Here is a 22,860-nt window from a genome sequence, read left to right as displayed (position 1 = left end):
GCCAAGAAGTAGCCTTACAAGTTTGTTTTGGGATGTTTGGAGCCTTGTTTTTAAGGCCTTGGAGGTGTTGTGATACCATGAAGTGCATGCATAATCATAATGACCTTGTATGAGGGCCCCTGCAAGAATCTTCAGAGTATTCTTACTGACTAGACGATCAATCCTCCACAAATAGCGTGTTGTTTGGTTGACCTGTTTGATCACTCTTTCGGCGTTTTTGTTTGAGAGGTTTGCCTCCAAGATGGAACCCAGGTAGGTAATTTCCTCCTTTCTTGTGATAACATCATCACCCACTTTGATCGTGAAACTCTCAGCCTTGCTAAGGTTAGGACTGGACCCAAAGAGGATGGATTCAGTGTAAGTTACACTTACCGGGATGTGCTTTGCTAAGGTCACATGCCCTGACTCCACTGGCGTTCGGGAGATGCTGTCAAAGGGACACATGTCTGGAGGGTAAAGACCAGAGAATGTTGTGAGTGTTGATGAATTTCGAGGAGGTGGGATGAACGGGCTTAAATGAGGTGATAAGCGAGGGTGAGGAGCTGCTAAATTGCACGCTAACACAGGAACTGAACTGAATCTGCTGGAGGCAGACATAAATACATTTGGAGAAAGTCTGAGGTCTCTTGTGCACATAATGATTAGTCAGCTGGTTGAGCCAGCCTGTTTCACTACTTATGCAGATTACACCAACATTCAATCAGCTCTTCACAACTGAGTCTATTCCAGCTCTGTATTGGAAGTAGAGTAAATGATCAATAGTAGAGAATGGTCTTTGTGTTCTCACCTTCTGCCTGTGGGTGTCTGTCTCCTGGTTTGTCCTGTTGTGGTTGCATTGGGGAGCTGGCAGGGCTGACCATTTCAATGTTTCCTCCCTGTTGGGGTTCTGTTTGTGTGTAGACTTGTGTGTTCAGGTCAGACTGCTCTGGGCGCAGCTCGCTGCTATGTTGGAACACCTCATCCTCCTCTTCTCCAGCCAGCTTCCTCCTCTTACATGCACTCCCCTGATGCTCTTCAGGCTCGCAAATTGGTTCCTTTCATGAATTATGATCACAAGTTTATTTATTTATGCATTGGTATCTAAATTTGGCATACTTGGATTTGATCAAAAGGATAGACTAAGCATAGCTCTACCAAAAAGCACAAACATCACCAGCATTTGGATGCAGTCCAGCAGAGCCTTCCTCAGCATAATCTGTAAATGTTTATGCAGCGGAAGTCTCGGCCAAAATGCATCTGTATGCTGCTAAATAGAAGTGACCTAAAATACTTTTTTTGTGAGTGCTGATATTTGTGCTTAAATTAACTTATTAGAAGTCGTGCAACCGGCGGCGGCCAATAAGAGACTGATCGTTGAGAGTAGAGTAGTGCCTGCATTTTTTAAGCTCTACTTCCTAACCATAGTCTAGTATTTCACTGTAGTATAGTATATATGGCAAAAAACAAACAAACAAACAAATAACTGTTTTACTTTACAAACTTTGCTCTCACCACTTTGTTAACCCCCATTCTACCAGCGCTCCACTCCTGCTCTGAGAGTGTTGTGTCTTCATTGACCGGGGTCAGGGTGTGTTTCTGCAGAGCTGGTACGGTGTTGTGTTCCCTGAGGTGATTCTCACAGTAGGAGGCGCTACACGTCAGACAGGTCTTGACGGCTCGGGGCTTGAGGCTGGAGCAAACATCACAAGCAACTTCTTCTTGTTGTGTCCAAGCTACATCCCCAGATCCAGTCTGTGCCAGAGCTGGCTGTCCGCTGGCTGTCCGCTGGAGAGCCTCCAGCACCCATTTCAAGGTTACATTAACAGAGAGCACAGGGCGGACTGGGTATCTCTCCTTACACAGGGGGCACACATAGTCTCCCTTGGGGCTTGGCTCTACCCAGTATGTATTGAGGCAATGCTTGCAGTAACTGTGTCCACAGGGAATGGAGACAGGATCCCTCATGGTGGAACGACACTCACAACACCTTACATCGTCTGCGGTCAGTACACTGGAGCTGAACTCACTGGAGCTGGGGGTGAGGGGGGGGATAGACGGGGTGAGAGTGAATGATAGATGGAGAGAGAGACATACACATGCAATGACTATATATATTAACATTGCCGATGTCGAGGGCAGAAGCCTTCTATCTCCATATTTAAACTTTTTACTGTATGTATATTTGAAAATTAATGCCTTCGTCATAGACTGTCACGTGGGCCAATAGCTGATCTAAAGCTCACAACGTGTCGCATTGCATTGTGAGCTTGTACATCAGCTATATTACATTTTTTGGGTTATTCTAAGGGCAGGTACTCACTGTAGGACTTTTAAAGTGGTCGGGGGTCGTCTGATCGTTAAGCATTTCACACTACAGGAGTCTATTTCTTGAAATCGTCTCTCATATATCCTTGTGGTTTTCACACTATACGATTGATCACCGACTAGGGATCACACGCTGTAGGATAGTTCACTAGGATGCTATCCAGACCCGATACATATAGGCCATGTTGGCTAGGTCCTTTTCGTTCAGTTTCGTTCCCATCAAGTGGACCTAAATAATCTCTGCTTCTTAAAAAAGATCTATTGGTAGTAAGTAAGAAAAAAAATTACCGACATCTGTCCTGGCGCAGTATTTATATAATTAGTGTTTAAAAGTCGGTACTATTTTCTTAGCAGCGTCGTAATACTTTCAAAGGGGTGGTGCGGTTTTTGGCACGTGATTCCCGTTACAACCAATGGGGTCGCCTCTATTTTCCACCATTTCCTGCAACAACAGCCATAGCAACGTTACAGTCTGAAGAAAATAAGTCAAAACAATGAAAATATCCTTCAAAAGCACGGCAAAAGGACTCGAAACGATGCTATATGAATCGTATGTCTGTCCAGAAAGAAGAGGTTCAGGAGTTTACACGGACAAGATGGGATACATGTACAACAAGCCATGGATACGCGACGGTCGTCTGTCCCGACCGAACTTCAACCAGGTGTTTGCACTTTTCCATTTACGGCCCGTACATCTACATAAACGTTCAGATTTCAAATATAAAGTGCTTACCGCATGGCCATTGATGTTACAATTCTGTATGGTCCCGCAGAAATACCCGTATATTCCGTATTGTTCAATAAAGAGTATTCTTAACTGTAACTAACCATTTAAGCACTGCCTTGCATAAGAAATTGTTACCAGAATTAAGTATTACTTTCCATAAGAAAGGCCCACCAGTGTACCTCCTGGCCAGAAGACGGCGCTATTGTCTCCCTAAAACAACACAAGCCTTTGGACTTCAAAATACTTTGATGTGGACATTTGCCAAAGTTTAATATATGCACTTCATTTGGGTCCTTTAATTGTTTTTATTGGCCTTATAATGTCTTATTATTCTTGCCTCTACTGACACTTACTTTGGTTGCTTGAAATTATTCTCTTTGAGTTCGTTTTTATTAATCTGTTTTTGTAAAGCTTTTATTGTGAAAACGCCCTAAACAGGAAGGAAGTAGGAACTGGAAGTTGTACTGTTTTGAGAGCGCGCGTCTTTGCAAAATGCACGTAAACGAATGAATGAAACAATAACAAAGAACTTCAGCGTTCTTACCGAAACGTTTATTTTGTTTAAGCACCTGGCTGAGGGCATAAGGTATGTTAGTTACATGCTGCTTTGTGTCGTTTGAATTTTATGTTATGTTGTATCTTTTGCATATTTTCACAAAGTTGAAGTTACTAGTCACTTATTGGGTGTCGTTCTGCCGATCTGTTCTTGGACCCATTGGGAGGCCTCAGTGGCGTGAATAAATAATTAAATAATTACCGTGGGTTTAGATCGGTAATCCACAATTGCAATGCATAATTCATGGAGTAAAACATACATTTCATGTTTACTAAAGGACATAAATAATACAAATAACAGTACAGTAACAATTTCTTTATTGTTGGTTTCAAAGGATAAGACATTTTATTGTGATTAAGATGGTTAATATTTTTGCTATTTCTTATGTTTGCACTCTAAACAAGGAGATTGTCATTTTGTGTCAAAACTATTTATGCTGAGGTTTTGCAACTCACAGGCTCTTTGTCAAATGTTGTTTCTGTATTATTTTGCATTTGTTACAGTATATTACAGCCATATTGTAATGTATGTTTTGTTTTCTGTTGTTTTCCCACCTATACAGTTCTTACGGTGTTTTGGAATAAACTTTCATTATCATCAGTTTGAGAATTCATCCTTGATCAGCCGGGGTTTGCTTACAGTAAGAACTTGACCCTTCATGTCTAATGACAGCAACAAAGAGCATCACCCCACGCTGTCTGATGACAGTAGAGTTTCACCTCATCGATCCCACAACGTCTCTGAAGACTGTGGTTCTCCTATAAAGAAAATGGAAACATCTGAAAACCCAGACCAACAGATGGAGCCCCCTCATAATGAAGGAACAGAAGAGGAGGAGCTTCACCACACTGGTCATCAAGGGAATTCAGTGGAGAAAATGTTTGCATCCATGGAAAAGGAGACCCCTCATGAGGATGAAGCGGAGATGGAAAGGCTTCGCCGCTCTGACCGCCGACGAAATCCCACAGAGAGGATGTCTGCATTTATGAAAGAGGAGGCTCAGAAAAAGGAGAAAAGAATTATCCAGTTATTCGAACAATGGAAGGTGCAGGTTTGCAAAGCAAGAAAACAGCTAAAAACAGAGATTCCTGCAAGTGAACTTACAGCGCTTGTTGATACACTTATGAAGGCAAGGGATGATGTCACAAGCATCTACCTAGAAATACGAGATCACATCATTCCATCAAATGAGACAAGAGGCCAGATTGATGTCTGTGATGCAGCTACAAAGGACATAGTGAAGATCATAAATGAGAGGATAAAATGCATCAACGAAGACTTTGACAGTCAAAATGTGAAACAATGCCTTCGTAAGCTACTTGAGCCAGACTATGCTCATTCTGTATATGGATCCACAGCCTCATCTGCGACACACAAGTCCAGCAGAGCATCAAGCAAACGGTCTTCAAGGTCCAGTACAAATACAAGTAGGTCTTCAAGCACTATTGCAGCTAAGCGGGCAGACGCATTAGCTGAATTAGCAGGCAAGGAAGCCGAGTATGAAATGTCAGAAAGTATAGCACGACAGAAGCGGGAGCTGAAAAGACTTGAGGAACAAAAGGACATAAGAGTAGCAAGAGCAAGACTACAGGCCTACACTCAAGAAATGGAACAAGAGGCCACTATTCGCCCCAACGCCCAAGAACAGCAGCAGACAAGCATAACTGCGTCACATGTGTCTCCATCCCCCATTCAACATGTCATGACAGCATCACATGTGTCTCCATCCCCCATTCAACATGTCATGACAGCGTCACATGTGTCTCCATCCCCCATTCAACATGTCATGACAGCGTCACATGTGTCTCCATCCCCCATTCAGCATGTTACTACGGCATCACATGTGTCTCCATTCCCCATTCAGCATGTTACTACGGCATCACATGTGTCTCCATCCCCCATTGAACATGTTACGACAACACCACATGTGTCTCATTTCCCTATTCAACATGTCATGACAGCGTCACTTGTGTCTCCAGCCCCCATTCAACGTGTCATGACAGCATCGCATGTAACTTCATCTCCCATTCAACAGCCTGCTAACCTAATGGCAGCAACACAGCAACCTCTGTTTCCATCCTCCTCCATTCGACAGCCTACTGATGTCATGTCAGCCTCTCCACCTTCAAATACAGATATATCCTTCCTTGCTCAAGCTTTCCAAGATAGCATTGCCCTGAACAGGCTCCCAATACCTGAACCATCTGTATTCAATGGTGACCCAATTAATTTCATTGAGTGGAAGGCCTCATTTGTATCACTCATTGACAGAAAGACTATCTCTTCAGCTGATAAGTTGCACTATTTGAAAAGGTATGTTGGCGGTCCAGCTCGAAAGACTCTAGACGGCATCTTCTTTAGAAGCGATGATGAAGCTTATAAGGATGCATGGAACAAGCTGAACAAACGTTATGGTCAACCATTTACAATACAGAGGGCATTCAGAGAAAGGCTTGCACAATGGCCGAAGATACAACCAAAGGATGCTGAAAGTTTAAGAGGCTTCACTGATTTCTTGAATGCATGTCAGGAAGCTATGCCTCATGTGGAAGGCCTTGACATATTGAACGACTGTGAGGAAAACCAGAAACTTGTGCATAAGTTACCTGACTGGGCAGCAGCTCGGTGGAACCGTCAAGTAACACAGGCCTTGAACGAAACTCAAAAATTCCCAACTTTTCAACACTTTGCAGGATTCATGTCGATGGAAGCAGAGATCGCCTGCAACCCGATCACCTCCTTCAGTGCTCTTCGTGCTTCAGAGCCCACATGGGAGAAACGGAATCCTAAAGACAATAGAACAGGAAAGGCCAACGTTCTTCAAACACAAGCATCTGCAGAGAACAATGAGCGAGAGTCGACTAAAGTAAGTGCTAAACCATGCCTGTTTTGTCAAGACACTAATCACATGATTCACGACTGCACTGAATTTGTCACAAGGTCATTGGATGAGAGACGACAGTACGTGCAGGAAAATAGGCTCTGTTATGGTTGCATGAAACCTGGCCACATTTCAAAGGACTGCCGTCACCGACACTCCTGTAACACCTGCAAAGGCAAACATCCTACATACCTGCACGATGACAACTATAGGAAAACTAACCTTGCACCAATCTCAAGCCAAGGTAACACCAACGAGAAAAAGGCTACTGCTCTGTCCCTCAATGTCGAGCATGAAAAGTCGTCAGCAAATACGTCTATGATCGTGCCAGTCTGGGTATCATCACAGAGCAATCCAGGCACTGAAAAACTTGTTTATGCATTACTTGACACTCAGAGTGATACTGTCTTTATCGACCAGGATGTGAGCAACGATCTTCAAGCCGACTCATGTCCTGTCAGACTGAAGCTGACTACCATGCTTGGTAAGGACGTTGTCATAAAGAGTGAAAGAGTCTCAGGTCTCAGAGTAAGAGGCTACAACTCCAACGTTGTCATCAATCTTCCCCCTGCCTATACTAAGGACTGCATCCCAGTAAACCGCACTCACATTCCTAACCGTCAGACAGCTAGACACTGGAAGCATCTGTCTACAATTGTGGATGAAATTCCACCTCTGCAGGATTGTGAGGTTGGCCTCCTGATAGGCTACAGCTGTCCAAGGGCACTAGCACCAAAACAAGTGATCCTCGGGGGAGAAGATGAACCCTATGCTGTTCACACAGACCTAGGATGGAGCATTGTGGGTTGCTTAGCACCGAGCCATGAATCACCAAGTGTCAACACCATTTGTCACCGGGTAAACATTAAGGAGCTCCCCCCTGTAACTCCAGCTGATGTCATTCAGGTATTGGAGTCTGATTTCAAAGACTCTGGCGAAGATAGAAAAACGGTGTCCCAGGAGGACATCGTCTTCTTGAACAAACTACAAGGAGGCATAAGGAAGAACAACCATGGGCATTATGAGATGCCTCTCCCCTTCAAAGAGAGACCTCACCTGCCTGACAATAAGCATCTTGCTATCGTAAGGCTCAGTCATCTTAAAAGGAAGCTGCTAAAAGATGAAACGTATAAGGAACGCTATGTGAGGTTTATGGAAGAGGTGATCGAGAAAGGGGATGCAGAGGAAGTGCACGATGAAGGTAGGGAAGGAGAAAAATGGTATATACCTCATCACGGAGTGTATCACACCAAGAAGCCAGACAAACTCCGTGTAGTGTTTGATTGTTCGGCCAGTTACAAGGGAACCAGCTTGAATGATCACCTCCTCTCTGGCCCTGACATGCTGAACAACTTGAGTGGAGTTCTCATCCGCTTTCGAAAGAACCCTGTTGCCTTGATGTGCGACATTGAAAAAATGTTTCACCAATTTCATGTGTCTAAAGCCGATCGCAACTACCTGCGCTTCCTCTGGTGGAAGCAAGGAGACCTTAACTCACAACCTTGCGAGTTCCGCATGAGAGTACATCTGTTCGGTGCAGCCTCTTCTCCTGGGTGTGCGAACTATGGGCTGAAGCATCTAGCTAAGGAGAATGGTGACATCTACCCTCTAGGCTCCCGGTTTATTATGAGGGACTTCTATGTAGACGACGGGGTCACTAGTGTCGAAACCACTGAAGATGCTGTACATCTGGCAAGAGAAGCACGTGAACTCTGCGCTATGGGTGGTCTGCGGCTACACAAGTTTGTGTCAAATGACATAGATGTTCTAAAGAGTATACCACTGTCGGAATGTGCAATCAATGTGAAGGATATGGACCTCGCGTTCGATGATCTACCACTGGAGAGAGCTCTCGGGATTCAATGGGATCTGGAATCCGACCACTTCAGGTTTAACGTCAGCTTTAAGGAGCAGCCTGTAACTCGCCGTGGCATTCTGTCCACAGTGGCCTCTCTTTATGACCCTCTCGGGTTTGTAGCGCCAGTGCTGCTCAAGGCCAAGATCATTCTTCAGGAGATATGTAGACGTGGCACAGGCTGGGACGAACCTCTCACAGATGAGCTTCGTCAAAAATGGGAACTGTGGAGAAGTGATCTAGCTAACTTGCAGAATGTTACCATAGCCCGCACCTACTCACCTGTTGGATTTGGAAAGGTCTCAAGGACGGAGCTGCATCATTTCTCGGACGCAAGCACGAAAGGCTATGGTCAGTGCTCATACGTGAGACTCCTAAATGAAAGAGGAGATGTTCACTGTTCTCTTGTTGTAGGAAAATCCAGAGTCTCACCAATCAAGTTAACATCCATTCCAAGATTGGAATTAACGGCTGCCGTTGTTTCTGCAAAAATGAGCAACATGCTCAAGGAGGAGTTTGGATCTAATGTCACTGAGGAGTTCTTCTGGACTGATTCCAAAGTGGTCTTAGGATACATAAAGAATGAAGTTCGACGATTCCACACCTTTGTGGCAAATCGTGTTCAGAAGATTCAGCTCAGCTCCGCATCTCAACAATGGAGGTACGTCCCAACAAGTGAGAATCCTGCTGACCATGCTTCCAGAGGCTTGACCCCAAATGAGCTTCTGTCATCTATCTGGTTTACTGGACCTAAGTTCTTATGGGACAAAGAAATGAAGCTGCCAACGGATGAAACTCCAGACTTGACGATCGGAGATCCAGAAGTCAGAAGTGTTCTGATACTCAGCACAAAGGCCACAGAACAATTTAGTCTTGTTGATCGATTGTCAAAATTCTCTTCCTGGTCACGGGCTACTAGAGCTGTCGCACGCATTCTGCGACGCATCAAAGGGAACAAATCGAACTATCTCTCCACTGTAACGGAACGAGAAGAAGCAGAACACTATATAATCAAAGACCTGCAGAAAAACGTCTACCCAGAAGAGTTGAAACTGCTAAATAAAGACAGTCCCCTACCATCTCACGACCCTTTGTACTCTCTTGACGCTTGCCTTGACAGAGAGGGTGCCCTCAGGGTGGGAGGGAGACTGTGTCACTCCTCTCTTCCTAACTTCATCAAGCACCCGGCAATCATCCCCAAAGATCACCACATTACAAATCTGTTGATTTCTCATTACCACGAAAAAATTAAACATCAAGGAAAAGGTCTCACCATCAATGAAATCAGGTCCAACGGCTACTGGATTCCAGGAATCAACCGGGCAGTAGCATCCTTCATTCATCAATGCATCACCTGTAGACGGCACCGGAGGCCACTGGAAGAGCAAAGGATGGCTGATCTTCCCCCTGAACGTGTGGAACCCTCACCTCCCTTTACCTTCTGCGGTATGGACTGCTTTGGCCCATTTTTCACAACGCAAGGAAGAAAGGAGCACAAGAGGTACGGTCTCCTCTTCACTTGCTTCAGCTCCCGTGCCGTTCATGTTGAAATGCTGGACGACATGTCTACAGATGCCCTAATAAATGGCCTTCGATGTTTCATTGCCATACGCGGCGCCGTACTTCAGATCAAATGTGACCAAGGAAGCAACTTTGTCGGAGCCAAAAACGAGCTGAAAGCAGCTCTTAAGGAAGTTGATGCTGACCGGCTAGCTACATTCCTTGCCGACAAGCAATGCGACTTCAGCATGAACGCACCTTATTCAAGTCACGTTGGAGGAGTGTGGGAGAGACAGATTAGGACAGTGAGAAGCATTTTAAGGTCCACGCTTGACCTTTCCTCTGCAAGGCTAAACGATGCTTCACTGCGGACTTTCTTCTACGAAGCTATGGCAATTGTCAACAGTCGTCCACTGACTGTTAACAACCTCAGTGATCCTCATAGTCTCGAGCCTCTCACCCCTAATCATCTCTTGACCATGAAGTCTGTCAATGCCTTGCCTCCCCCAGGTGAATTTGTCAGAGAAGACATATATGGCAAGAAAAGGTGGCGACATGTACAACACCTGGTTGAACAGTTCTGGAGCCGATGGCGAAAGGAATACCTTGCCAACATCTCTCTCAGACAACGTTGGCACACGCCAAGAAGAAATCTGCAAGTTGGAGATATTGTAATGATGAAAGGAGAAGATGTGCACAGGAACGAGTGGAGACTGGGTAGAGTTTCAGAAGCCACTACTGACCAAGATGGACTTGTGAGGAAAGTCAAAATCTGTCTTGGAGACAAGAATCTAGGCAAGAAAGGGGAACGTCTTCACAAGTTTTCCAAAGTTGAGCGACCAGTTCAAAAGCTAGTCCTGCTGCTAGAGACCGATTGAATGCCCGGTTGCTGCAAAGTGTATCCTTTCATCATTTGTTTGTTTCATGCATGAGCATATGTGTGATTTATGGCCTATTTCTTGCTTAAATGTTATTTCCAGTGAGAAATCCTTCGTTTTCTGCATTACTTAGAGTTCTGCATTTCACTCTTGATTTGGTGGGAGTGTAACTAACCATTTAAGCACTGCCTTGCATAAGAAATTGTTACCAGAATTAAGTATTACTTTCCATAAGAAAGGCCCACCAGTGTACCTCCTGGCCAGAAGACGGCGCTATTGTCTCCCTAAAACAACACAAGCCTTTGGACTTCAAAATACTTTGATGTGGACATTTGCCAAAGTTTAATATGCACTTCATTTGGGTCCTTTAATTGTTTTTATTGGCCTTATAATGTCTTATTATTCTTGCCTCTACTGACACTTACTTTGGTTGCTTGAAAGAATTCTCTTTGAGTTCGTTTTTATTAATCTGTTTTTGTAAAGCTTTTATTGTGAAAACGCCCTAAACAGGAAGGAAGTAGGAACTGGAAGTTGTACTGTTTTGAGAGCGCGCGTCTTTGCAAAATGCACGTAAACGAATGAATGAAACAATAACAAAGAACTTCAGCGTTCTTACCGAAACGTTTATTTTGTTTAAGCACCTGGCTGAGGGCATAAGGTATGTTAGTTATAGGGGTGTAACGATACATTTTAACAACGATTCGATACGTATCACGATACTTGGTTGTCGATACGATACATGAACGATACAGGTTAATTTAGAACGATACGATATGTTTCGATTCAGTGATTTAGTCGATACAATACATGAACGATACAGGACAGGTTAATTTAGAACGATACGATTCGATTCAATGACTTAAAATCGATATAGTAACTATTTATTTACCCAAAAATTCTGTGTGAAAAATAAATACCTGGATACTGGATATAAACCCCTCTTTCTCTTTTTTTCTTCTTAAAAGTACTTAGTTTGATATAATTGATTATTTGCATTGCAGAACGATTCGATACGATTATTTGCATTGCAAAACGATTCGATACGATACAAAGTCAAACGATACGATATTTAGCTGTTTGCATATCGATATAGTAGATCGTTGAAAATTCAAAACGATGCATCGATGCAGTTACTGTATCGTTACGGGCCTAGTTAGTTACATGCTGCTTTGTGTCGTTTGAATTTTATGTTATGTTGTATCTTTTGCATATTTTCACAAAGTTGAAGTTACTAGTCACTTATTGGGTGTCGTTCTGCCGATCTGTTCTTGGACCCATTGGGAGGCCTCAGTGGCGTGAATAAATAATTAAATAATTACCGTGGGTTTAGATCGGTAATCCACAATTGCAATGCATAATTCATGGAGTAAAACATACATTTCATGTTTACTAAAGGACATAAATAATACAAATAACAGTACAGTAACAATTTCTTTATTGTTGGTTTCAAAGGATAAGACATTTTATTGTGATTAAGATGGTTAATATTTTTGCTATTTCTTATGTTTGCACTCTAAACAAGGAGATTGTCATTTTGTGTCAAAACTATTTATGCTGAGGTTTTGCAACTCACAGGCTCTTTGTCAAATGTTGTTTCTGTATTATTTTGCATTTGTTACAGTATATTACAGCCATATTGTAATGTATGTTTTGTTTTCTGTTGTTTTCCCACCTATACAGTTCTTACGGTGTTTTGGAATAAACTTTCATTATCATCAGTTTGAGAATTCATCCTTGATCAGCCGGGGTTTGCTTACATTAACCGATCGGTGGCCATTTTCTCACAGATGTATAATGTATCAGAGTGCAATACACCTCCCATCCAATAGGGTCGCGTGGTTGAAAGGATATGGTAAAAATGGCCACCGATCGGATTAACAGGCTTTTTATTGAACAATACGGAAGATACAGGTACTTCTCTGGGCCCGTACATAATTGTAACATCCATGGCCATGGGTAAGCATTTTAAATCTGAAATATGAACGTTTATGTAGATGTACGGGCCGTTAATGGAGAAAGTGCAAACACCTGGTTGAATGTTTCAAGGCAACTACAGAACGTGCGTCAACGTTACTTATATAAACATCAACATTGTGTGGATATGGGTCCTTACAAGCCTCCTGAGGACGCTGGGTTTCATGCAACATTCTACCAGCGTGTTATTGACAAAAATACATTAATGTGATTAATGTGAGAGGAAAACGGCAGAAGGATCAACTCTCTCAAACAGAAACGTCAGCAGGTGAGCCACACACACATACACACACACGGGGGGGGGGGGGGGGAGGGGGCTCACATTTTAACATGAGACTGAAATAATGTATTGTATTATCAGATAAAAGCATTGAAAACAGCAGATCTACAAGCTCACAACACATCACAACGCGTTGTGAGCTTGTAGATCTGCTATTTTCAATAGATTTATTTGGGGGGAGACATTTGAACATGAGACTGAAATCAATTTTTATGTTATCACATGAAAAAAATCAATTGAAAATAGCATATCTACAAGCTCACAACACGTCGCGTTGTGAAAGTAAAACTACCTCAAAATTCTACTTGAGTACAGTAGCCTACTTGAGTAAATGTACTTAGTTACTTTCCACCACTGAAAGTACAGGTACATAAAAAATACGTACAGTACTCAAGTGAATGTCCACCACTGCATCTCACCAGTGCTGATAAAGCCCATAAGCTAACAAAACATGCATGTCAATATTGGACTGTCAAATATTGATTTGTCACTATTACTGTATTTTAAACATTCGTGTGTCATTTCATCCATGTTCCATCTCTGTGATAACTCAGACATCTTTACATCGTTAAATACACCAGATGTTGTGATTGATAAAGAGTCCAGGGAAGTGTCTGTATTAGATAGCCTGCACCTTTGACTCTAGCTTAGAGGAAGCCTTTATGACAAAGGTCATTAAATACCAACCACTCCTACATACCATCTCAGAGCTGGGCTATTAGGTGCAGACTATTTGTTTTTATATTTGGCAGCCTATAGGACATACCCACATACTGGCTGTTAGAGGGTTTCAAAAACTTTGGATGCCCAAAAAGGAGGCAAAAAGGTTGGCAAAGTATTGTGCTGTAATTGGCAGCCGCCATATATGGCAGAGACGGTGTTACTTATACCCATAGAGTACTGAGTGACATGTTTATTGTATCGTGAAGACATATGCCAGGATTATGTGAATGTAACCTTACTGCACCTATAATATTTGTGTCCCTGTATGTTTCTCCTTTATGTGAACATAAATAAATGGTTAATGTGTGTGTGTGTGTGTGTGTGTGTGTGTGTGTGTGTGTGTGTGTGTGTGTGTGTGTGTGTGTGTGTGTGTGTGTGTGTGTGTGTGTGTGGGAAATGAACCACCCTTCGCTGACCACTACAAGATCTTCTGTGAGAGTCATCCGCCATGGCTTATAGTTGACCAAGAGGTGCTGAAAATAAACCAGCTACGAAGGATGTTCGTAAACACAGTGAAGAAGCATGAGGATCTTGATGCTTCAAACTACAGGTAACTCAAATACCATGTGTGTCTTTGACAGTTCTGGGAAACAAAACAAAAACCTTTATGCTGAAAAGTATATTATAGATGTATTCCCTCACAAAAACGTCTATGAGAGTATATTTAAACTAAATTGGCTATCATTGTTAATACATCTTTATTGATACACTTGTGCTCATCTTTCCCTAACATTTTATGTTGCAGGCAGGATAAATTGAAGTGGAGGTTGACCCCTGATTTCCCCCAGCTGGTTTTTCACTGCCCTACCAAGTGCAACATCTCTGAACATGTCCTATAGGTATTTTAGGAAAAAGATTTGGTGATGCAGGGCTGCAAGACATACTCATTGAGTCAAGTTGGTGCCCCTAATCCATCAATGGTGTGATCAGTGGTCATCCACAGGAGATGCAGTCTGCACTTTCATATTTTGTCATATTTGTATACTATTGTTGCACTGTCAACCAACATTTCTCTGTTCATACCTGTGAGTGACACAGAAGGCCTGATCTGGGGGGTGGGTGGGAGTGTTGATGTACAAATGACACATGCTGTGACACACTTTGGTATTTCAATAAATATTTCATACCATATGTTGTAATAATTTGGAGCTTTAGTGTATTTATTTGACTCTAGTCCATTTTTGGCATTATTCCAATCTAGGGGGCTGATTTTCAGCTATTTTGGGCCAAGGAGTGCTGCTTTTTTTCTCCTACCTTTCAGTACACAGTAGGTTGTGACATTTTCTATGTATGAAATATAAGCTTTTAGCTAAATGTACTATGTGTATGTTTCATTGTGCTGGGCACCAATCACTTCAGTAGAAGCGTTTTCTTTCTACATTTCATGATCAAAATTCAAACATGAGTACACTAAGGCACCAATACTTGTTTCAGATGTTAGGTACACGTATTTATAACATTTGAGAAAGATTTTGTGTTGCCAAAATAAATTTTCAATATTTTACAAGCAAAAATAGCAGCACAAGATTTTCGTTTTTTGGTTATTCACTTTAATATACATTTCTGGCTTGTGAAAAAATACTGCAGGATTTTGTGCGGAGGTATTTTAACCCGAAGTCCACAAGGGTATTGTCTATGCAAAAATGCATTGAAAAAGTAGATCCAAGACGTGGGAACGAAATTCATTTTCTAGGCACTTTTTGGAGGGTCACAACACGGCCTAATACATTTGTTTTTATTCCAATTCCTTTTAACCGACGTCTCATGAAAACGTGCACAGCTCCCGTGATATGCGCGAGACCGAGACAGGACTGTGATTGTTGAAATTAAATAATTTATTCTCTATTTCTTTGTATGTATATCTCTCTCTCTCTCTCTCTCTCTCTGAAACAAGTCAACCAGCTTAAAAGTGCGCAATGAAACAGTGCTTATTATAAGCGACTTTGGGCTTGTTTTTCTGTAGAGTTGCTTGTAAATATTGGTTGTTGCGGGTTGCGTTTTTTGGGCTTATTTGTGTAGTTGCTTATTTGGCCTTGTTTCCTAATGTTGTTTAAACCAGTGGTTTAAACAACACAATGTATTTGTCCACAGACCCCCCCTTCTGAAAATATGTTGTGCCATCATAGAACCCCATATAAGATTTGTGTGGATTTGGAAAATATTCCAAAATGTTCTCACGATTTTTCTTTGAAAATAGCTGCGACGCGTTGTGAGCTTGTAGATCGGCTATTTTCAAATATAGCTGCGTCGCGTTGTGAGCCTGTAGATCGTCTATTTTCAAATATCCAGTGTATTTGTAAATAGGTTTAAAGTGCTCAAGTGGCCTTTTGTTGGGCTTGTCTTCATAGACCTGGTTGCTTATTTCTCTCGCAACATCTGGCAACGCTGTTCAGACACACGGCGTGTGTCACACGCATGCTGCACACACAGACAGAGCTCGCTTTCGCTCTCTCAGTCTCTCTATCTCTGTGCAATTCCTCTCAAATAAACAGCCCACCAGGCTCGCTCACTCTCTCATTTTGTTTTATAAAGTGAACTTAATACTGGACTGGACGATAATATTGCGGTAGGGACTGTTTGTTGTGATCAGATCCAGCGACGCTCCCCTAGCCACGGTGGCTGGAATGTGCTCTCATTGGCTGTAGCGTGCATCTCCTCGCAGAGTGGTCTCAGCTCCTTTCACACTGTATGATATTGTCTGAATTCCAGTCTGGGACAGAGACGAATATCTAACCTGATAGATATTTGAAAACGGTCGGGAAGCCTGCATCGCCGAGCGTAATTATCGTGGCCGTATCCTCTCACAGAGCCTTTCACACAGTGGTGTGTTCTACATTTTTTGGAGGGTATACTATAACTATTCCCCCCCTAGTTCCTCCCACACGCACGGCACGCACACACATATAATTAATTAATGTAAAAAAATTGCGCGCGCTCTGGCCAGGCCCACTCAGGCCCAGTTTCACAGTAACACTGAGTACACTTACAATATGCTTTGTACAGATTTTCTACTGTTTCTAATGTTAATCGCCCTGTAACTCACCACCACTTCGGAGCTGCTTTTAGCCTTAGATGCATTTTCAATGCAAAGTTATTACCATAGAATAGTGCAAGGATTGTTATAGATAAATGCTGGTTAGGCTTATCAGATATAATAGCAGTGTTAACAGCGAGCATTCCTGTATCTATTACAGAATAGTATTAACTTGGCATTGAAGACACAAACTGTATTGAAGAGAAGTACTCAATTCACTGACCTACGTTCAATGAAGTGAATGGCAGGTCGTTGAATTCCTTCGCCAGAAGCCATTAATTAACACCTCAAGAACAATAGCCACACACATAAGCCTTGAACTCAAGAGTCAGACCAGTCAGACGGACCACATTATTGCTGTTTGTATTGCTGCGCCCCCCCCCAGCCCAGCCACTCCTGGGTCAGTGCATCGTATCAGATGCGTATCAACGTATCAGATACGCCGTTTCGAACTGTTTTTGGATGTATACGGTGGCGACGAAAAAAATCTGCAGGCCACACTGCGTATACAGCGTACCACGGTAGAACACACCACTGCTTTCACACACAGCGACCAAAACCTCGCCGATCACCGCCTGATCTGCGTCAGATCGGGAGGTTTTGTCGGCGAGCGCCAAAAAAGGTCCCGACAGCAAAATCGGACCAAATATCCTGCAGTGTGTACCTGCCTTAAGTGACAGTGAAAGTTGTTAAATGTGTCTGTGGGTTATATAAATATTGAAGCAATGAAACATATTGACAGGAGCTTGTGACTAAATAATAACTACATTGGATCCATTGGAACAAGGGTTGTATTGCATTTGGTCATACTGTACAAAGGTTTCCACCCTACAGCAACGATATGTCAAGCTTCCTCAATCCTCACCTCAGATCAGGAGACCAAGTCTGTGCTTTGAAGTTGATGGGTGGACTCATTGAATTATCACTCTTCATGGACAGACAGCTGGGAGAGGGACTGTCTGTGCTCTCCTTCATGCTGAAAACCATACAGTAAAGCTGCATGTTAACATGTCTGATCTTAAAACAGCTCAAGTCAAACTCAGTTCTACTTTGGTTTGCTTTAAAGGAATTGTCTGGCAGAAACATAAACCCGGCAATGTTTTTTTAGTCTTTTTTAATGTTTTTGTTGTTGATGAATATTAATAAGTTACGTTTTCTCCAGCACATAAAAAATGGTCAGGGTGGGGAAAACAACGATGGTTAGCATATTCCCACTATGCCAAGGAAGAAATGCCACAAAAAAATGTTCAAATCAGCCTCATGGTGACACTATAACAGGCCGATTTGTGTTTTTACCTATAACTGCACAGATCTGTGTAAAACTTTGTATGCACACTAGAGGTCAAGGAAAAACCTTTGCCCTGCATTTTTCACATCTGCCTTTTATAGCGCCACGGCCAACTTATGTAAAACATTTTTTTTTATATTACTCCTTCCGATTTTATCCAAATTTCATGCAAATCGGTACACATGATCTCTATAGTCATGTTATCAAGACAGGACTGTTTGATTTTTCATATTCGTTTTTTTAGCCTGATTGGCTAAGATTCACATGCAAAGTTTGCAGTTGTGGCTTGTTTTTAACAAAATGCCGCAAATCATGAACACAGCGTCCGATTGCGGTCAAACTTTGCACGCACATTCACACCATGTTGAGGAACAAATGCCCTTTTAACATTGGCCTGTTATAGCGCTACCAGGTCTAATTTAGCAAAACACGTTTTTCTTTGCTTATTGGTTTAATGTCCACCCTGTTATGTCCTGTCCTGTCCTGTCCGGACAATAACAGGGTTGTTTTTTAACCATAATTCAATTAAATCAACAAATATTATGTATATTATTTTGGTAATATGCAGGGAAGGGATTGGTAAAACAAACACATTTTGATCAAAAATTTTATTTTTTATCTGGTTGCAACACACACTACAAGATAATCTTATAAGATTCTCTTATAAGATTTTCTTACATATGCACACACTACAGGATGGTTCGCGGGGACCCCCGGGAACCATTCGCTGGGGGTCCGGGGACCCTCGCGAACCATTCGCTAATGCTGATATCTATTGGCTCTGTTTGTGGTTCAAACGCAACATTAGACACAATGTCATAAAATAAACAAGCTAATGAAATGAGCCAAGCTGGCCTGGTGGACTGACTTAAAGTAGACCAGTAATTCTACACAGAGCCAATGTGACACCAACTCATAACCCCTGCCTCATCAAAGTCTCAACGAGATGCAGTCACATTACTCATACCAATATTAAATATCTCCATTATGCAACTATAAAGTACAATGTCACATTTTTGCTTAGTAATGGATAAATGTTTCTTCAACATTTAACACACACACTTTGACATACATTGTAGGTATGTCAAAGTTATGGTCAAATACTTTGACCATAACTCATGACATCAGGGATCTCCATACATGGGAATAAAAGGGACAAGTACTGACAAATACAGAGATCTCCATATATGGCCATAAAAGGGACAAGTACTGACAGACACACAGATCTCCATATATGACCATTCCGATAATCATGCCAGATAATCTCTCCCAATCTAGGCTGGGGTATTAGGGGTAGGGAATGGCCCGCAGATTATCGGGAGGGGCATTACCCAACAAATGTTGCTTTTTCAGCAACATATAGACTAATATCTTAGTCTATATGGTCTCTTAGGCTCTATTGTGTTGTCAAATATGAAAATGTATAATATCTTTTAGCTGATACAGAAACAGTTATTAATCCTCGATAGTGAGCAATACAATTTTAAAACTAGAAAAAGTGCTCCTCGGAGCACAGGTCTCCGCCAGGTCAGGTAGGTTATTGTGGTCTCCTGGTGGCGCTATAATAGGCCAATGTGAAAAGGGTGCCATTTCTTCTTAGGCCTTTCACGGCAATCGCGGACACTGGATTCATGATTTGAGGCATTTTGTTCCAAAAATGTGTTTTGCTAAATTAGAGCTGCTGGTGGCGCTATAAAAGGCCAATGTGAAAAGGGTGGCATTTCTTCCTCGGCCTAGTGGGAATGTGCATGCAAAACGTCACGGAAATTGCATGCTGCGTTCATGATTTGAGGCATTCTTTTCAAAACGGACCAATCCTGCAAACTTTGGAAGGCAATCTTGGCCAATTAGGATAGAATGTGAAACCTCTGACAGATCTGTGTTGATCACATGACTATACAGATACTATGTACCGATTTGTGGACAACATCTGTAGGAGTAGTATCAAAAAAATATTTTTGCACAAATCGGCCTCCTGGTGGCGCTATAACAGGCGAATCTGAAAAATTCGGGCCAGAGGTTCTGAATTGGCATCCAGGGAGTGTGTGTGCACAGTTTCGTAGTGACCGGGGGCCAACGGTGCCGGAGATTAGCTGCTCACAGACAGAAGGACGGACACGCGGACACACGGACACACGGACAGGGTGCAAAACATACTCTCGCCATGCCTTTCGGCCTGGCGAAGACAATAATTCACCCTGTATATGCACTCCTTCTGCTGGAGCTCTTCAGTTTATAATAGTATATCTTCTTCACTTCTTCATACTGATCAGTGACATCTGAAACAACATTGTTTAACATTGTTACTAGTGACTGCAATACCTAAATGAACATAATTATTTGTAATATCAATTTCAAATTTCTATATATACGACTGGTTGATTATTGAATCTTTCCGTTACCTGGGACTGAGTTGTCATTTGTCTTGAGTGACTGGTCAATGGATGTCTGCATATCTTCTCGGAATATTTTCAACAATTTATTCTATGAACAATTCAGTGGCAAAATCTTAGTTAATTTTGTTCAGTGGAATTTTATATAAATTTACAATATGAGAAAAACAAAGGTCAAGATGGTTTGGGCGTCTTGTACGTATGTTGGTGTGTTGGTCTTTGATGCAAATCTTTGAATAGATTTTTTTTAAAGCGACATGTGTTTGTCCGACGACCCCCGTCTGAAAATACTTTGTGTCAGGGACAAATTTGTCAAAATGTTTAAAAAATATTCCACATTACATATATTACATCGTTAGAATTTTATAACATTTTCTAAGACATATGCCTAAATAAGGAGAGATGGGTTCGATCTACTGAGCACATCAGTATTAGAAGTGGAGTGCCTCTCAGTGTTAAGTGTGAGGATGCGCTTGGATTAGAATGGAGGGGGTAGTGTAGCGACCCCACAAAAAGACCCGGCCGTAACTCGCTCCTCTGAGCAAGCTAGCTCTCTTGCTTGTTGCGTGCCGGACCACTGAGCGGGGAGTCGTGGGTTTGATCCCAGCTCAGGGCCCTGAATGCTACAGTATTACGAGCTATGGCAGCCACAAGGCAGGCCTTGACAGTCATACAGTAAAATGCAAAACTTAGCTGAATGGAGAACAGATTTATATGAGCCGTTTGGCGTTTCATAAGTCGCGATGCGACTTTATGGCAAGCTACACAGTCAATATGTCAACAGGTGTTCATTAGCCACTCTGGTATAAACTACTGTAACACATTAGCTGCTACTTGTCAGAATGCTAGTTAGAACGCCATTGGGGCAAATTAACATAGTTTTACTAAACCTGCTGTTTACAGAGCGTCCCTGCACATAGCCATTGAGGTGTGTGTCTGTGTCCGAGATAGATGAGTGTTAGACAAACCTTCAGACACTCCACTTCATCCAGCATGCATTTCTTAGCCTTATCAAACATGCTGTATTTTGATGTGTGAAGATGAGCATGCATTTCGTGCTTCATTTTTTCCACCATGCCTGGTCCACTGTGTTGTGCTGCTTCTATAGTATAGCAAACAGAAATGAAAAATCATTTTGATCACATTGCTTATCTTTTTAGGTTCACACATTTTTTATGTGCAATTGTTACTTACTGTCATAACATGTTTGCATGGATTCCTGGATTGACTTTGTTAGACTGGAGTAGATGTTTTTCTTGTCTTCACGGATGACATTGGCAAGTTTTATCTTTAATTTCTCCTCCTGTTAAAAAGAACATAACAATGTAGTGAATGCGCCATTTACAGAGAAGAACATGCATTTTAATCATTACATATTCTGCCGATAGAACATTGTCATGGTAAAAAAGATTGTGTGTGTGTGTGTGTGTGTGTGTGTGTGTGTGTGTGTGTGTGTGTGTGTGTGTGTGTGTGTGTGTGTGTGTGTGTGTGTGTGTGTGTGTGTACGTGTGTGTGTGTGTGTGTGTGTGTGTGTGTGTGTGTGTGTGTGTGTGTGTGTGTGTCTTGTACTGTATATCTTTTACTTCAAACTGAGCTGTAATTGTATACCTCTGTCTTTAGAAATGTCATTTGCAATGCAACCCCTTTGTGCTCGTCAATGAGGCTGTCTGTATCAAGTGTGAATTTATTGATGGCCTCTTTGATGGGTCCTGGTCTTCCTTCATTCCTGAAATATATGATGTGCATTGAGTTAAAGAAGCCTTTTACACATGCCCTCCCTCTCCCCGTTCATTTCAATATGCTGGAAGAAATTATTTGATGTCTGCTGACAGTAGGTACTTACGGGAAGGTCTTGCTGAACTCTTGATCAATAGTTTCTCTCATATGTTTAGATAATATCTCATTGAGATTCACTTCAGTCTTTCTTTTTTTTTCTTTTTTTTGGTAAATGCCTTTGTTCTGAACTAAAGACTTCAAATTTGAATGAAAGCCCATTTTTCCTTTCTGAAATAATTGAGAAAATGTACAAGGCAGTCATATTTAGGTACAGATATTATTCATATATGGTTCTTTTCATAACATGAGTCTCCCTGTCACTCCAGCTCTGTAGTAAACAGAAAATAAATTTTCAGGGCGGGATATCAATTTGATCCAATCAAGAGAGAGCACTCACACAGGATACAGGATAAACAAGTGAAATTGAAAGTAACGACGACTCAAAGAAAGGAACAGACAAAATTGGAATCGGAAAACCATAACATTTAAGCTGATAAATGCAGGGGGTATTGGCTGAAATTGGCAACCCACCTGCAAATGCGTTTTCTGTTTATTAAAGAGCTGGCGAGACGGGGAGACCCCTGTTACTCAACAAACACTCTACATTTCAGGTTATGGAAGGTCCTGGGTTAAGGTACCTGCATACTGAATATACATAATGAATGCAAAAACAATGCAGAACGTAGCCAAA

At 42.0% G+C, this 22,860-nt stretch overlaps 1 protein-coding gene across 3 annotated transcripts in view; it reads right to left on the bottom strand.

Annotated features, from left to right (window-relative positions):
• LOC308083013 (nuclear GTPase SLIP-GC-like) overlaps window positions 1–22,860 on the bottom strand; it is a 69,243-nt gene that overhangs the window by 1,789 nt on the left and 44,594 nt on the right. For all 3 annotated transcript variants that reach the window (XM_080425107.1, XM_080425106.1, XM_080425105.1), the window contains 10 exons: window positions 22,237–22,397; window positions 22,002–22,119; window positions 21,588–21,696; window positions 21,362–21,495; window positions 20,403–20,484; window positions 20,198–20,279; window positions 17,578–17,688; window positions 1,492–2,011; window positions 788–1,034; window positions 373–446 (listed from right to left, as the gene is read on the bottom strand). In XM_080425107.1, the coding sequence (XP_080281233.1) occupies window positions 373–446; window positions 788–1,034; window positions 1,492–2,011; window positions 17,578–17,688; window positions 20,198–20,279; window positions 20,403–20,484; window positions 21,362–21,495; window positions 21,588–21,696; window positions 22,002–22,119; window positions 22,237–22,397 (1,638 nt within the window). The remainder of the gene's footprint in view (window positions 1–372; window positions 447–787; window positions 1,035–1,491; window positions 2,012–17,577; window positions 17,689–20,197; window positions 20,280–20,402; window positions 20,485–21,361; window positions 21,496–21,587; window positions 21,697–22,001; window positions 22,120–22,236; window positions 22,398–22,860) is intronic.

This window comes from Gymnoscopelus braueri (genome assembly GCF_963280865.1).
Source record: "Gymnoscopelus braueri genome assembly, chromosome: 3".
NCBI lineage: Eukaryota > Metazoa > Chordata > Actinopteri > Myctophiformes > Myctophidae > Gymnoscopelus > Gymnoscopelus braueri.
Note: the sequence above shows the minus strand (reverse complement) of the source record. Positions and strands in the feature narration are given on the sequence as shown.